The sequence below is a fragment of the Hemitrygon akajei genome, chromosome 13 (genome assembly GCF_048418815.1).
Source record: "Hemitrygon akajei chromosome 13, sHemAka1.3, whole genome shotgun sequence".
NCBI classification, from domain to species: domain Eukaryota; kingdom Metazoa; phylum Chordata; class Chondrichthyes; order Myliobatiformes; family Dasyatidae; genus Hemitrygon; species Hemitrygon akajei.
The window spans coordinates 102970208-102984380 of NC_133136.1; the positions used below are offsets into that span (position 1 = coordinate 102970208).

The 14173-nt window shown below is 41.7% G+C and overlaps 1 protein-coding gene across 1 annotated transcript; it reads right to left on the reverse strand.

Moving 5' to 3' along the window:
- Positions 1-7957: 7957 nt before the first annotated feature.
- LOC140737533 (interleukin-8-like) lies at positions 7958-10815 on the reverse strand. The gene is made up of 4 exons (XM_073063980.1): positions 10621-10815; positions 10177-10306; positions 9966-10045; positions 7958-9023 (listed from the first exon to the last, which is right to left on the reverse strand). The coding sequence occupies exons 1-4, from the start codon at positions 10679-10681 to the stop codon at positions 8995-8997; spliced, it is 300 nt and encodes a 99-aa protein (XP_072920081.1). The 5' UTR covers positions 10682-10815; the 3' UTR covers positions 7958-8994.
- Between the last annotated feature and the right edge of the window lie 3358 nt (positions 10816-14173).

Below are 14173 nucleotides of genomic sequence, written 5' to 3' on the forward strand. Positions count from 1 at the left end.
TAGACAACCTTCTACACTATCCACAACATCACCAGCAAACATACTAACCCACCCTTCCGCTTTCTCATCCAAGCCATTTGTAAAAATCGCAAAGTGCAGGAATCTCAGAACACATCCCTGTGGAACACCACTGACCATTGATCTCAAGACAGAATATGCCCCATCAACTACCACCCTCTACCTACTGTCGCCAAGCCGATTATGTATCCATGCAGGCAGCTCTCCCTGTTCCCGTGCCTCCTGACTTTCTGAATATGCTTCAATGAGTAGCCTTCTCAGACTCCTTGCTCAAATCCATGTTTACCACCTCCACACCTTTGACTTCATCAATTTGTTCAGTCATTTCCTTGCAGAATTCAGTCAGGCTTGTGAGACATGATCTGTCCTTCACAAACATATGATGACAGCCCTTAATCAAGTTCTGCTGCTCCAAATGAAAATCCCGTCTCAAAGACTCCTATCCAATCATTTTCCCACCAAGGCGTATGATTCACTGGTCTATAATTCTGAGGGTTATCCCTATTACCTTAATTGAACAAAGAAATAACATTTGTCCCCCTCCAATCTTCTGGTACTACTCTTGTGATCAGTGAGGATGCAAAGATCATGACTAAAGGTGCAGCAATCTCATCTCTTGCTCTCTTAGTGACAAGGGGTATACTTCATTCAGTCCCAGGGACTTACCTATCCTAATATTTCTCTAGAGTTCCACACCTCCTCTTTCTTAATATCGACATGTTGCAGCCTGTTCTAGATAACCTCACATTTGTGAAGATCCCTCCCGCTAGTGAATAGTGAAGCAAAGTATTCATTAAGGACGTCCTGTACCACCAAGCACATCTTTCCCTCCCCACCATTTTCTGCATTCCGCAGGGATCACTCCCTACACCACTCCCTTGTCCATTCAACCCTCCCATCCCTTCCCACCGATCTCCCTCCTGGCACTTATCCTTGTAAGCAGAACAAGTGCTACACCTGCCCTTACACTTCCTCCCTCACCACCATTCAGAGCCCCAGACAGTCCTTCCAGGTGAGGCGACACCTCACCTGTGAGTTGGCTGGTGTGGTATACTGCGTCCGGTACTCCCGGTGTGGCCTTTTTATATACTGGTGAGACCCGACGCAGACTGGGAGACCGTTTCGCTGAACACCTACACTCTGTCCGACAGAGGAAGGTGGATCTCCCAGTAGCCACATATTTTAATTCTACGTCCCATTCCCATTCCAATATGTCAATCCAGGGCCTCCTCTACTGTTGAGATGAAGCCACACTCAGGCTGGAGGAACAACAACTTATATTCCATCTGGGTAGCCTCCAACCTGATGGCATGAACATTGATTTCCCTAAATTCTGTTAATGCCCCTCCTCCATTTCTTACCACATCGCTAAGTTTAATTTTTTTTCTCTCTCTTTCCCTCTCAGAATAATTCCTTGCCTGTTCTCCATCTTCCTCTGGTGCTTCCCTCCCCTTTTCTTTCTTCCAAGGCCATCCATCCTATGATACTCCCCCTTCTCCAGCCTTGTATCCCTTTTGCCAATCACTTTTCCAGCTCTTAGCTTCATCCCTCCCCCTCCTGTCTTCTCCTATCATTTTGGGTCTCCGACTCCCCCTCCCCCTCCCACTTTCAAATCTCTTACTATCTCTTTTTTCCATTAGTCCTGACGAAGGGTCTCAACCCAATACGTTGACTGTATTTCTTCCTATAGATGCTACCTTGCCTGCTGCATTCCACCAGCATTTTGTGTGTGTTGCTTACCCTAGAACAACCTGGGGTTATCTATAGCCCTCTATTTTGCTGAGTTCCATGTACCCATCCAGGAGTCTCTTAAAAGACCCTACCATTTCCACCTTCACCACCGCCGCCGGCAGCCCATTCCATGCACTCACCATACTCTGCGTAAAAAACCTACCCCTGACGTCTCTTCTGTACCTACTTCCAGGCACCTCAGAACTATGCCCTGGGAAAAAGCCTCTGACTATCCAAAAGACCAATGCCTCTCATTATCTTGTACACCTTTATCACATCACCTCTCATTCTCCATCACTCCAAGAAGAAAAGGCCAAGTTCACTCAACCTATTCTCATAAGGCATGCTCCCCAATCCAGGCATCATACTTGTAAATCTCCTCTGCACCATTTCTGTGTTTACCGTGTCCTTCCTGTAGTGAAGCAACCAGAATTGAGCACAGTACTCCGAGTGGAGTCTGACCACAGTCCTATATAGCTGCAACATTACCTCTCGGCTCTTAAACTCAATCCTATGATTGATGAAGGCCAATGCACTGTATGCCTTCAAAACCACAGAGTCAACCTGCGTAGCAGCTTTGAGTGCCCTATGGACTCTGACACAAAGAACCCTCTGATCCTCCACACTGCCAAGAGCCTTGCTATTTATACTATATTCTGCCATCATATTTGACCTACCAAAATGAACCACCTCACACTTATCTGGGTTGAACTCCATCTGCCACTTCTCAGCCCTGTTTTGCATCCTATCAATGTCCCGCTGTAACCTCTGACAGCCCTCCACACTATTCACAACACCCCCAACCTTTGTGTCATCAACAAATTTACTAACCCATCCCTCCACTTCCTCATCCAGGTCATTTATAATCATCACAAAGAGTTAGGGTCCCAGAACAGATCCCTGAGACAATACACTGGTCACCAGCCTCCATGCAGAATATAACCTGTCTACAACCACTCTTTGCCTTCTGCGGGCAAGCCAGTTCTGGATCCACAAAGCAATGTCCCCTTGGATTCCATGACTCCTTCCTTTCTTGATAAGCCTTGCATGGGGTACCTCATCAAATGCCTTGCTAAAATCCATATACACTACATTTATGGCTGTACCTTCATCAATGAGTTCAGTCACATCCTGAAAAAATTCAATCAGGCTCGCAAGGCACGACCTGCCTTTCACTAAGCCATGCTGACTATTCCTACTCATATTATGCCTCTCCAAATGTTCATAAATATTGCCTCTCAGGATCTTCTCCATCAACTTATCAGCCACTGAAGTAAGACTCACTGGTCTATAATTTCCTGGCCTATCCCTACTCCCTTTCTTGAATAAGAGAACAACATCTGCAACCCACCAATCCTCTGGATCCTCTCCCATCCTCATTGATGATGCAAAAATTACCGCCAGAGGCTCAGCAATCTCCTCCCTCACTTCCCACAGTAGCCTGGAGTACATCCCGCCCAGTCCTGGTGACTTATCTAACTTGATGCTTTCCAAAACCTCCAGCACATCTTCTTCCTTAATATCTACATGTTCAAGCTTTTCAGTCCACTGCAAATCATCCCTACAATCGCTAGGATCCCTTTCCGTAATGAATACTGAAGTGAAGTACTCAGTAAGTACCTCTGCTATCTCCTCTGGTTCCATACACACTTTTCCATCGTCACACTTGATAGATCCTATTCTCCCACATCTTAACCTCTTGCTCTTCACAAACTTGTGGAATGCCTTGGGGTTGCCTTAATCCTGGCCTTCTTATGGCCCTTTCTGGCTCCTTCCTGCTATCCTTATAACCTTCTAGATCTCTATCATTACCTAGTTTTTTGAACCTTTCATGAGCTCTTCTTTTCTTCATGGCTAGATTTACAACAGCCTTTGTACACTACGGTTCCTGTACCCACCATCCTTTCTCTGTCTCATTAGAATGTATCTATGCAGACCCATGCAAATATCCCTTGCACATTTACCACATTTCTCCCTTACATTTCCCTGAGAACATCTGTTTCCAATTTATGCTTCCAAGTTCCTGTCTGATGGCCTCATATTTCCCCTTACTCCAATTAAACGTTTCCTAACTTGTCTTACCAATGCTATGGTAAAGGAGATAGAATTGTGATCACTATCTCCAAAATGCTCTCCCACTGAGAGACCTGACACTTGACCAGGTTCATTTCCCAATACCAGATCAAGTACAGCCTCTCCACTTGTAGGCTTATCTACATATTGTGTCAAGAAGCCTTCCTGAAAACACCTATCAATCTCTACTCCACCTAAACCCCTCACTCTAGGGAGATGCCAATCAATATTTTGGAAATTAAAATCTCCTACCACAACAAGCCCTTTATTATTACTCCTTTCCAGAATCTGTCTCCCTATTTGCTCCTCGATGTTCCTGCTACTATTAGGAGGTCTATTAAAAACACCCAGTAGAGTTATTGACCCCTTCCTATTCCTAACCTCCACCCACAGACAACCCCTCCGTGACTTCCTCCTTTTCTGCAGCCGTGACACTATCTCTGATCAACAGTGCCACGCCCTCACCTTTTTGCCATACCAGGTTGTGATGCACCCTAGAAGAATGCTTTCTACGATGCACCTATAAAAATTAGTGAGGGTTTTACGGGACAGGCCAAATTTCTTCAGCTTTCTCAGGAAGTAAAGGTGCTAGTGGGCCTTCTTTGGCAATGGACTCTGCTTGGTTAGACCAAGTCAGGTCATTTGTGATATTCACCCCGAGGAACTTTAAGCTTTTGACCTGTTCCACCTGCGCACCACCGATGTAGATGGGATTGTGCGGTCCGCTACTCCTTCTGAAGTCAACAACCAAATCATTTGTCTTGCTGACATTGAGGGATAGGTTATTGTCTTCACACCATGCCACCAGGTTCTTAATTTCCTCTCTGTACTCAGACTCATCATTACCCAAGATACATCCTACAATTGTGGTGTCATCAGCAAACTTATATATTGAGTTCGATGGAAACTTGGCTACACAATATGAGACATTCATATTTTATTATATGGTCATTGATAGAATTGGCATGTGTGGAACAGGTGTGGTACAAATTGGACAATATTGCAAGATCTAACCAGATTATTATTTGTTGTAAAAAGTCTACACTTGCTCCTGTTTATTTATCATTGGAAATATATCACAACAAACAAAAAGGCTATTCCCAGATCAGCCATGTTACAAGCACATTGGAGTAAACAGAACCAACCTGTTCTGAGTTTGTATAATAATTTTTATTGTTTTCCCTCAACAAGGATAATGAGTTCCACAGGAAGTACAAGGCATGGAGCCAACTTCTACTGCATTAGTAAAATGAACTCTTAATATATTAAATTCCCCCATATCAGTAGTTTATGAAAATCAACATATTAATCAGCACATCTGAAATTCATCACAGAGGTTCGTGGTTTTTTTTCAGAAAACATGCAATTGACAACCATGAGATTCCTACACAACACCAGCAATATATTCAATGTCAGAAACGGCTTCCCTTTCTTTGGCTGTTATATCCAATGATTTCCAAAGTTATGTTTGGATACAGTTCTTTCAATACCACATATCTACTTTGCTCAGCTTCCAGAGGTGGACCCAGTGAAATCAGTCTCCAAGTAGATTTAAATTCAACTATGTGAGGAATGCAAAAGTGATTTGATTTTCTCAGCATTGGTGGCCAAAGCAGATTAAATTCTAATCCTGACATTACTTAACTGCACATGAAAAAGAGACAGTACATATCCATTCGTCATCCGACAGATTTCACTGACACACTGATGTCCATTCCAGCATCAGATGTGATAGGACTTGCTATGTTAGAGTTTCCAAATGCTCGACTTCATTCAGAAAATTATTCTTTCAGCTTCCCACTCTGGATACCAGGTACACAATCAGTTTGGGGTTACCGGCTACTGGCAGACGTTTTGATAGGCAAGGACCTCCCATGTACAGTTGAGGATGAATGAAGAGCCACTTTTGAGTCTAGACCACATCAATACATCAATATTCCAGATCCTTGTGCGCAGCAACAATTAACAGATCATTCAGAATCTGATGACAGAGGGAAAGAAGGTGCTCTAAAACACTGAGTGTGTATCTTTAGGTCCCTGTACTTCATCCCATATTACAGTAAGAAGAAGAGGTCACACCCCTCTAAAGAGGTAAACCCAAGCTTTCTCAACCTTTCCTCATAAAACATGCACTCGGATTCGGCCCATCTCCTCTGCAGCCTCTCTGAAGTTTCCCCATCCTCACTAGAATGAGGCAATGAGAGATGAGCACAATAATTTAAGTGTGGCCTAATCAGAGATTAAACTCCATCTCCCACTTATGCATCCTTCAATTTCCCATTATAACTTACGATAACCTTCCACACTATCCACTACATTGCCAACCCTTGCAACATCAGAAACTTACTGACCCAGCCGTCTCCTTACTCGTCGGTCATTTCTAACAATCACAAAGAGAAAGGCTCTCATAACAGATCACTGTGAAGCCCCACTGGATACCAACCTGAAGGCAGAACATGCTGCATCTACTGCTATCCTCTGCATTCTGTGGGCAAGACAATTCTGTATCCATACAGACAGGCCTCCCTGCTTCCCATGTCTCCTGACTTTCTGAATGAGCTTGCTATTGGGAGCCTTCTCAAATATCTCACTAAAAGCCATATACACTGCATCCACTGCCGTGTCTTAATCGATTTGTCTGGTCATTTCATTGCAGAATTCAATCAGGCTTGTGAGACACGATCTGTCCTTCATATACTCACACTGACTATCCCTAATCAAGACTATGCTGCGTTAAATGTAAATCCTGTCTTAAAGATTCCGCTCCAAACATTTTCCCACCAATGACGTTGTGGTGAACTAGATATACCTGTCTGACTGCTCCTGTGGCTCCTCCCACAGACCCTGCTGACTGCTCCTGTGGCTCCTCCAACAGACCCTGCTGACTGCTCCTGTGGCTCCTCCCACAGACCCCTGTATAAAGGTGACTGTGGGCTGCTGCTCTCCCTCATTTTCCCCAGGATGTAGTGCTGTTTATTCTTCCAGTCAATAAAAGCCGATATCTCACTTCCTAAGTCTCAGCGTGAGTTATTGATGGTGCATCTGGCGTAAGATTCACTGGTCTATCATTCCGAGGTTTATCTCAATTACCTTACTTAAACAAAGAAATAACATTTGTCCCCCTCCAATCTTCTGGTACTACTCTTGTGACCAGTGAGGATGCAAAGATCATTACTAAAGGTGCAGCAATCTCTTCTCTTGCTCTCTTAGTACCCAGAGTATGTCTCGTTCTATCCCAGGGACTTACCTACCCTAATGTTTCTCAAGAGCTCTACACAGCCTCTTTCTTAATATCAACATGTCACAGCCTGTTCTAGATCACCTCACATTTGTGAAGCTCTCTCCCGCTGGTGAATGGTGAAACAAAATATTCATTGAGGACCTCTCCTAATGTTTCCAATAAAAGAATTTTCCATTTTAATCCCTGACAATCCTACCTCAAGCTAGTCATCCTCTGGTTCATCACACACAGAACATGTAGAATGCGCTGATGCTTTCCTTAATCTTACTCACCAAAGCCTTCCCATCTCCTTTTCTGGCTCTCCAAAGTCCATTCTTAATCTCCTCCTGGCTACCTTATAATTCTCAAAAACCAAAATTTCAGTTTCTCTTCTGATGTTAACTGCACTCCAGATCCAGCTTGTCTGTGTTAAGTTCCAAGGACAGGTATGTAAATTGCCCTGACAAAGAATCTATTGGCTTTCTCAATGATTCCACAATTCAGTAACGTTGTACTAATCTGTGCCTTTCATCTGTGCAGTTGACTAAATGTCACAACTATCTCAGTGTACTTTAACCAAGGATTGGTTCACCGATTTAAATTTACCTCCATTTCAAGCGATGTATGTAAATATTTAAAGTATCATTAGGCAAACTTAAGCTCAACTATATAGAATTATCTACATTGAACATTGTGATTATGATAATTATCCCTTAAAATTATTACCCATTATTATTAATTCTCCTCATACAGGACATTAGCTTTAAGCAGAAATTATCAAACCCCACTAAAATTCCCACTGGCTTTGTGCAGATTTGGCCGAGGACACATCGCTCTTCATTCTTTAATTAGTTCATTTATTAAATGAAGAAACACAGGATTTTTTACTGAACATTCAGAAACACTGACAACAAATTCTACAGCAGAAACCCAATTTATTTTAACTTCTTAAATACATTTGAGGAATGCTCAACAAATTCATTCACATATATCAGAAGTCCAGCTTTGATGAATGATAAACTAAATCCAGTCAGTAAAAGCTCCCTCAGGACGAAACATTTCCACTAACATATAGAATTTATTCTTACTTAAAATGTTTACTTCATCCAATGATTATCAGACTATTAGCAGCATTATCTTCTAAAATGTGCAGTAGGTATTTTACATTAAAATTACATCAGTAGCAAATTACTTCAACGGATTTTAGATAGATTTTAAAATCTGACACTTTTCAAAGATAGCACAATATTTTCATGAAAATATCAACCATCAAAAACAATGCAGTAAAAAGACATAAAGTGGTTTTCAAACATTTGTACTGATATTCGTATATAAGAATGTTTCATTCAAATTAGAACACTTTTGGTCCAATATGCTTCCATCAGTATATCACCAATTCCGAACAGAATTTAAACAGGAAAGGGGACGGTTGGAGCTTGAATTGTTGTGAACAATCCCATGGTTTAATTTCAGGTTTGGGAGAGAGCACAGTCCACCACCCCATCACTAGCTTCCCTTGTGGCCTGAGATCATTTTAACTCTATAGTCATAGAGATTCATCCACCATCTTAGTTTATTGCTATCATTATCTCCCAACCCGATAGCTAATATTAAGTTTTAGCAAATGACTCCAGTCTCATTTACACTTTTCCACAAGGTCACAGGTCCAGAATCTACTTTAATTACCGTAATTGGCACAAGAAACCTATGATTTACACAAAGTTTAACACAAACATCAGATGGTGTCCTCCAATGCAAACAGGTAGTGTGTCCGGGTAAAAAATGTCGTGTGACAGGGAGGAACTCCAAGATCATTTTCAGAAGGCAATGAAGAGGAGACACTGGAACGAACCACTGGGTGCTGATATCACTGAGTTAACACCCAGGGCTGAGCTTCCATCATTCCCCGTCGGATAATCCAGAGATGGAATTGATTCCCTCATTTTACAGCTTCAGTTTTTTGATTTGTGTTGTTTCCCACCTGTAAAATAATTAAATAATTTGTATCATCACCACAGATTTTCAGCATATAGTGTCTCAAGCAACAGCATTAAAAGAATTTTCAAACTGACTTTCCACAAAAAGATGTCTTGGAAATTTGCTCATACTTCATTGATATTGTAAAAGGTATAAACTAAAATGCACCGTACTGTGTTCAAGTTCATTTCTAACTTCTCACAAAGTTACAGCATGCAAGTATATAGTGTGACATTGCTGTCTTTCCTGGCATCAACAGTTCATTATCTACTGTATTGATCTGAGGTGAATCACTTCCTGGCAGCCATTGATCGTCCTTCATCTCTTTACAAGGCAAAACTCGAGAGCAGGGCTTCCCACCTTTTCATACCATGGACCAGTATCATTAAGCAGGGCACCCCAGGGCCCTATGATGGGAACCCCTGTTCTAGAGAGTAAACATTATTTATAGCTCCAACACCAAGATGCTGGAGACAATACAGGTCAAAGCACTCTCTGTACCTGGCACCCCAATAATTTATACCCTCCCCTGCTCCTTTTCTATGGCTGCAACCTATGGTGAAAATCACTATTTAATATTTTATATCTAACATCCCTGATTAGAATGAAGCCCATCTTTATTTGTTGGTCTCACTTGGATTAAATGGTGTAATAATTGGTAACAGCCATCACTTCTTCAATTAATAGCTTTATAGTGACTCAACCTCTAGGTCTTGGTCCCTACCACAGTAATGTTCCAAGGAACATCAATGATGTGAGATGCTCAGCTCGGACAGCAAACATGGTGAAAGAGTTTGCTGTCATTCCAGGTTACGGCTGGAACGACAGTGAGGAGCAGACAGCACCCTCCACTATGAAGGACCAGAGTCACACAGAGAAAACAATTCACTACATCTACGTTACTTAACAGCTTAAGTGTAAATTTTGACAAGCACCAAACACTGACCTTTCATGGCTGTTAAGAGTGCCTGCAACCACTTGGCATCAGGATCCACACACACTTTCTTCTCATTTTTCAGGGTGACACTGCGAAAAGAAAGCATCATTCAATATTTAGTTCACAGAAACAGTATGTCTCCTCTTGAAATGCACAGTTTATGAAACAAACATCAGTAAAGGAATAAAGTTAAAGGTGATAATCTGGCTGCTTTACTCACATTATCTCTGCTCTCTCACAGTGCAATCCTTTGGGAATGTATTTCAAGCTCCTGATGGACTTCGGATGAATAATATCGAAGCTGGTCTGAATGCATTTGCACCGTCCTTCCTCTCCTGGAATCGGAACACCTGAGGAAAGATGATATTCACTCAGATTTCATTGTTGCTTCAGGGAGAGCAAAGCCTGTAAAACTTGCTGATATTCCTCCAGCATTTTTGTTTCATCAAAGCATGACCAGAGAGGAGCTTGCACATCTCACTCTCAAATGTTGCAGTAGAGCTGCATGGATTAATCTCATATAAATCTGATGCTCACGCAATTTACAGTTACAGGTATTTAAATATTCCGCACTTTAATTGCTCTCTAACATTGTAATCTATACAGGAACCACAAGATATGTACATCACTTGAATAAAGCTCCAGTTCAGATATCTCAACATACCCTGTGCAGCAATGGCACACAGAAGGAGGATGAGGATGGTTACAGTGGCTGTTCTCTCCATCTTCCACTTGGTACTGCTGGAGGATCTTCTGTTCAATGCAGCTGTTCCCGGCTGAATGAAGACCTGCTGAAACCATCCAGTGAGCTTCTATTTATTGGGACACTTCTCTCATTTGCATAACAGGGAACTCTGCCAAACACTGACGTCCTGATGCAGGGAATTTCCCTGCTCCCAATTCACATCTACTTTCACTTCTGTAGCTCTACAGCTTTCTGTAGCATCTGGGTTCTTCAGAGCTGCAGCTGGATTTTCTATCAATGTACCTGTTGATTCTGTTGGACTAATTTGGAGATTTATTTGTTTATTTTCAGGAAGAAATGTATAACTCACTTTCAGAAAAGTTAATGGTGCAAAATGTACCAATTGTTTCCTTTCTAGCTTTAAAATTCCAGTTCTGGGCCGTACTTCTCACAGGCTGTCAAAGTCTGCACTTCAGGACAGCATGCTCACCACAAGATGGAGTTTATACCTGTGATTGCCAGGAAATCGCTCTCCCATTCGAAATCTTGTCTCTGAGCTCCTTAATGTTGCAGGTTTGGAAAATACATAGATATTTCCAACTTTGGAAACAATCCACACTTTCTCTGATGAATCAGCATGTTGCTTCAATCATCCCAGACCTAGAATCATTCTTCAATCTTTGCATTCTCAGTGTTCACATTTTCAATGTTTGCTCTGCCAGTCTCACTCAGTTGCCACAGAACAAACGTGCATTGCCTGCAAATCCCAGAGCATGTTCCACACCACAGAACTCATTTTACCTACAGTATACCCTCCTCTTCCATAATCTCTTTGCCACCAAACTCTGCCTGAAGCCTCTTATACAATGTTTTCATTCAGGTTTCGTTTCAGACTCACACAGGATAATTCAGATTATGATTCAAGGAAAATGTGCAGGCATCAGTGTCCTTATTTTTCAGTAAATACTCGTCTCCGACTGCATCCCTGCACATCTCAGCGCCGAGATTAAAGCTTTGGGGGTTTCCAAATCATACTCAGTTCACACATATGCCTATTGCGATGCTGAAGCTGCTGTTTTTCAGCTACAGGGACCTTAAGATTGTGTATACGTAAACCTTCAGGATACGTGGTCTTTACTGTATAGAACAGTGTCTAGTCCTCAATCTATTCCATACTACGTTACTATATTCTCAAAAGCTCACACAAAATATTGGAGGAACTCAGCAAGTCAGGCAGCCTTGTGTGGATGTGAACCTTTAGGACTTGTAGAATGGTGCATGTTCTGCTAAACATGCTATATCCTTTGATAACTACTGTTGATTAGGCTTCTGAACTCCCCACTGCGTTCCATTTGCTGTGGACCTGGATAATTTGTACTGTACCCTACAATGTATAACTTATTGCACTTTGTTAATTTATGCACAATTAATTTGTAGATTTTATTCTTATTTTCTGAGTTATTGTCTGTTATGTCTACTGCTGTGCTTTACACTCTGGTCCAGAGAAATGTTGTCTCTTTTGGCAGCATACGTGTACATTGTGAAGGGTCAATGAACTTGACTTGATAACCCTGATGTTTATTCAAACTATTAATGTCAATAAGATCAAAATCCCCTCTCAGTTTTTAACCAGGAGTTCAACACAGAAAATCATAGCTAGAATGTTTAAACATACTACTCTCCATAAAAAATAGCTCATCATTAAGGAAATTCAAAAACCAGGTTTTCTGGAAATCACCTCTAATTTTTCACATATTGCTCTTTATTTTGTGACATGCTGCACTCCAACGTTAGACAAAAAAATTAGTAACCTACTGTAAACCTAGAATTAAGGAGGGAAGAGATGACTTTATAAGTTCTTATAATGTATAAAAATGGAAGAAATTTTGCACCTTTTGTGTCTTCATGGAATTTTTAAAGCAAAGGCTAAGCTTGACATGTTAGACAGATGGCTATACAGGGAATGATAACTAAACTTCTAAACCACAAGTGTTCCCCGGAAATTATTTCTTTAACACTTCCCCAATGTCTCCACCAGTCCCACATACGAGTGATAGGATATATTGCATATAGATTGGGTTTATATGTGAGTGAAAACATTTGATGTTCTGTGTGGAACTGGTGTGGGACAAATTAGGCAATATTGCAAGATCTGTCCAGATTATTATGTGCTGTAAAAAGTCACTGGTGATAGTTTAAAGCTTTAGCTGGATTATTTGCTGCAGCAACAAGTATTCATCGTGGTCATTGTCCAAGAGTGATGAAACATCAGCTTCAGGGCTTTCTGGAGCTGGTTCAAGTTTCAGCTTCCAGATTTGTGAATTGTGGAGCCTGGAGCCGTGTTGACTCCTCCCCTTGGGGAAAGTGCAAACATAAGGGAAATTCAGAACTGCAGCACAGATTGCAGCCAGTGTTTGTGAGGCCACGTGATCTCCAGGAAGTCAGCTTGTTTGATGCTTCATGAAGTTCTATACATCGAAGTCCACACTTGCTCCTGTTTACTTATCTTTGGAAATATATCGCAACAAACAAAAAGACTATTCCCAGATCAGCCATGTTACAAGCACATTGGAGTAAACAGAGGCAATCAGTTCTGAGTGTGTATAATAATTTTTATTGCTCACTGTCAACAAGGATAATGTTAGGAATTATAAATCTCTTTTTAAAGAAAACTATATCACTATTTTGGAGTGCTATATTCTTAACAGCACATACAAAATACTAGAGGAACTCAGCAAGTCAGACAGTCTTGTGTGTCTGGTCTTCTAATCGTACCCTCCTCCTCCCTAATCTCTTTCCCACCAAACACTTGTTGAAGCCTCTTATATAATGTTGGCATTCAGGTTTCATTCCAGAATAATCCAGGATAATTCAGATTGCAATGGAAGAAAAATATGCCGATAAAAGTGTCCCTTATTGTTCAACAAATAAAATTCTCTGACTCCATCCCTGAGCACTTCAGCATGAGGTTAAACGTCTGGAGGTTCCTGAATCACAGTCAGTTCCCAGATTTTCAAAGTGCTGAGCCTGAAGCTGGCATTTGTCTGTACCAGGGTTTTATTAGAAGTTGCGTGTATGTTCTCAGTTTTTCCTGTATAGAATAGCGTCCAGTCCCCTGGCCATTCGATATTTGATCTCAACTACAATACAATTTTCTTAAAAACACAAAATACTGGAGGAACTCAGCAGGTGAGGCATCCTTGTCAGTATGGAAACCTTCTAGACTCATAGGACAGTGTCTGGTCTTCTAACTATATACCTTGACAGCTACATTTCCCTCCCCATTTGATCTGACTGTGCCATGATTGTGACTGTGCCACGACTGTGCCTGTGTGTAGAGCACCTCCTTCCTACAGTCCCCATCCTCATCTGAAAAGTGAGCAAGAACACTGACCCTTTTCATTAATGGGAAGGGATGAGTTTCTGCCTTCTACCTCACCCTTGTGCAACTACAAAATCCTATCCCAGACCACAGGTCGATTTTGCAGACACTAATCCCCAGGTTGTGACTGTTGCTTGGTCCACCACGTCC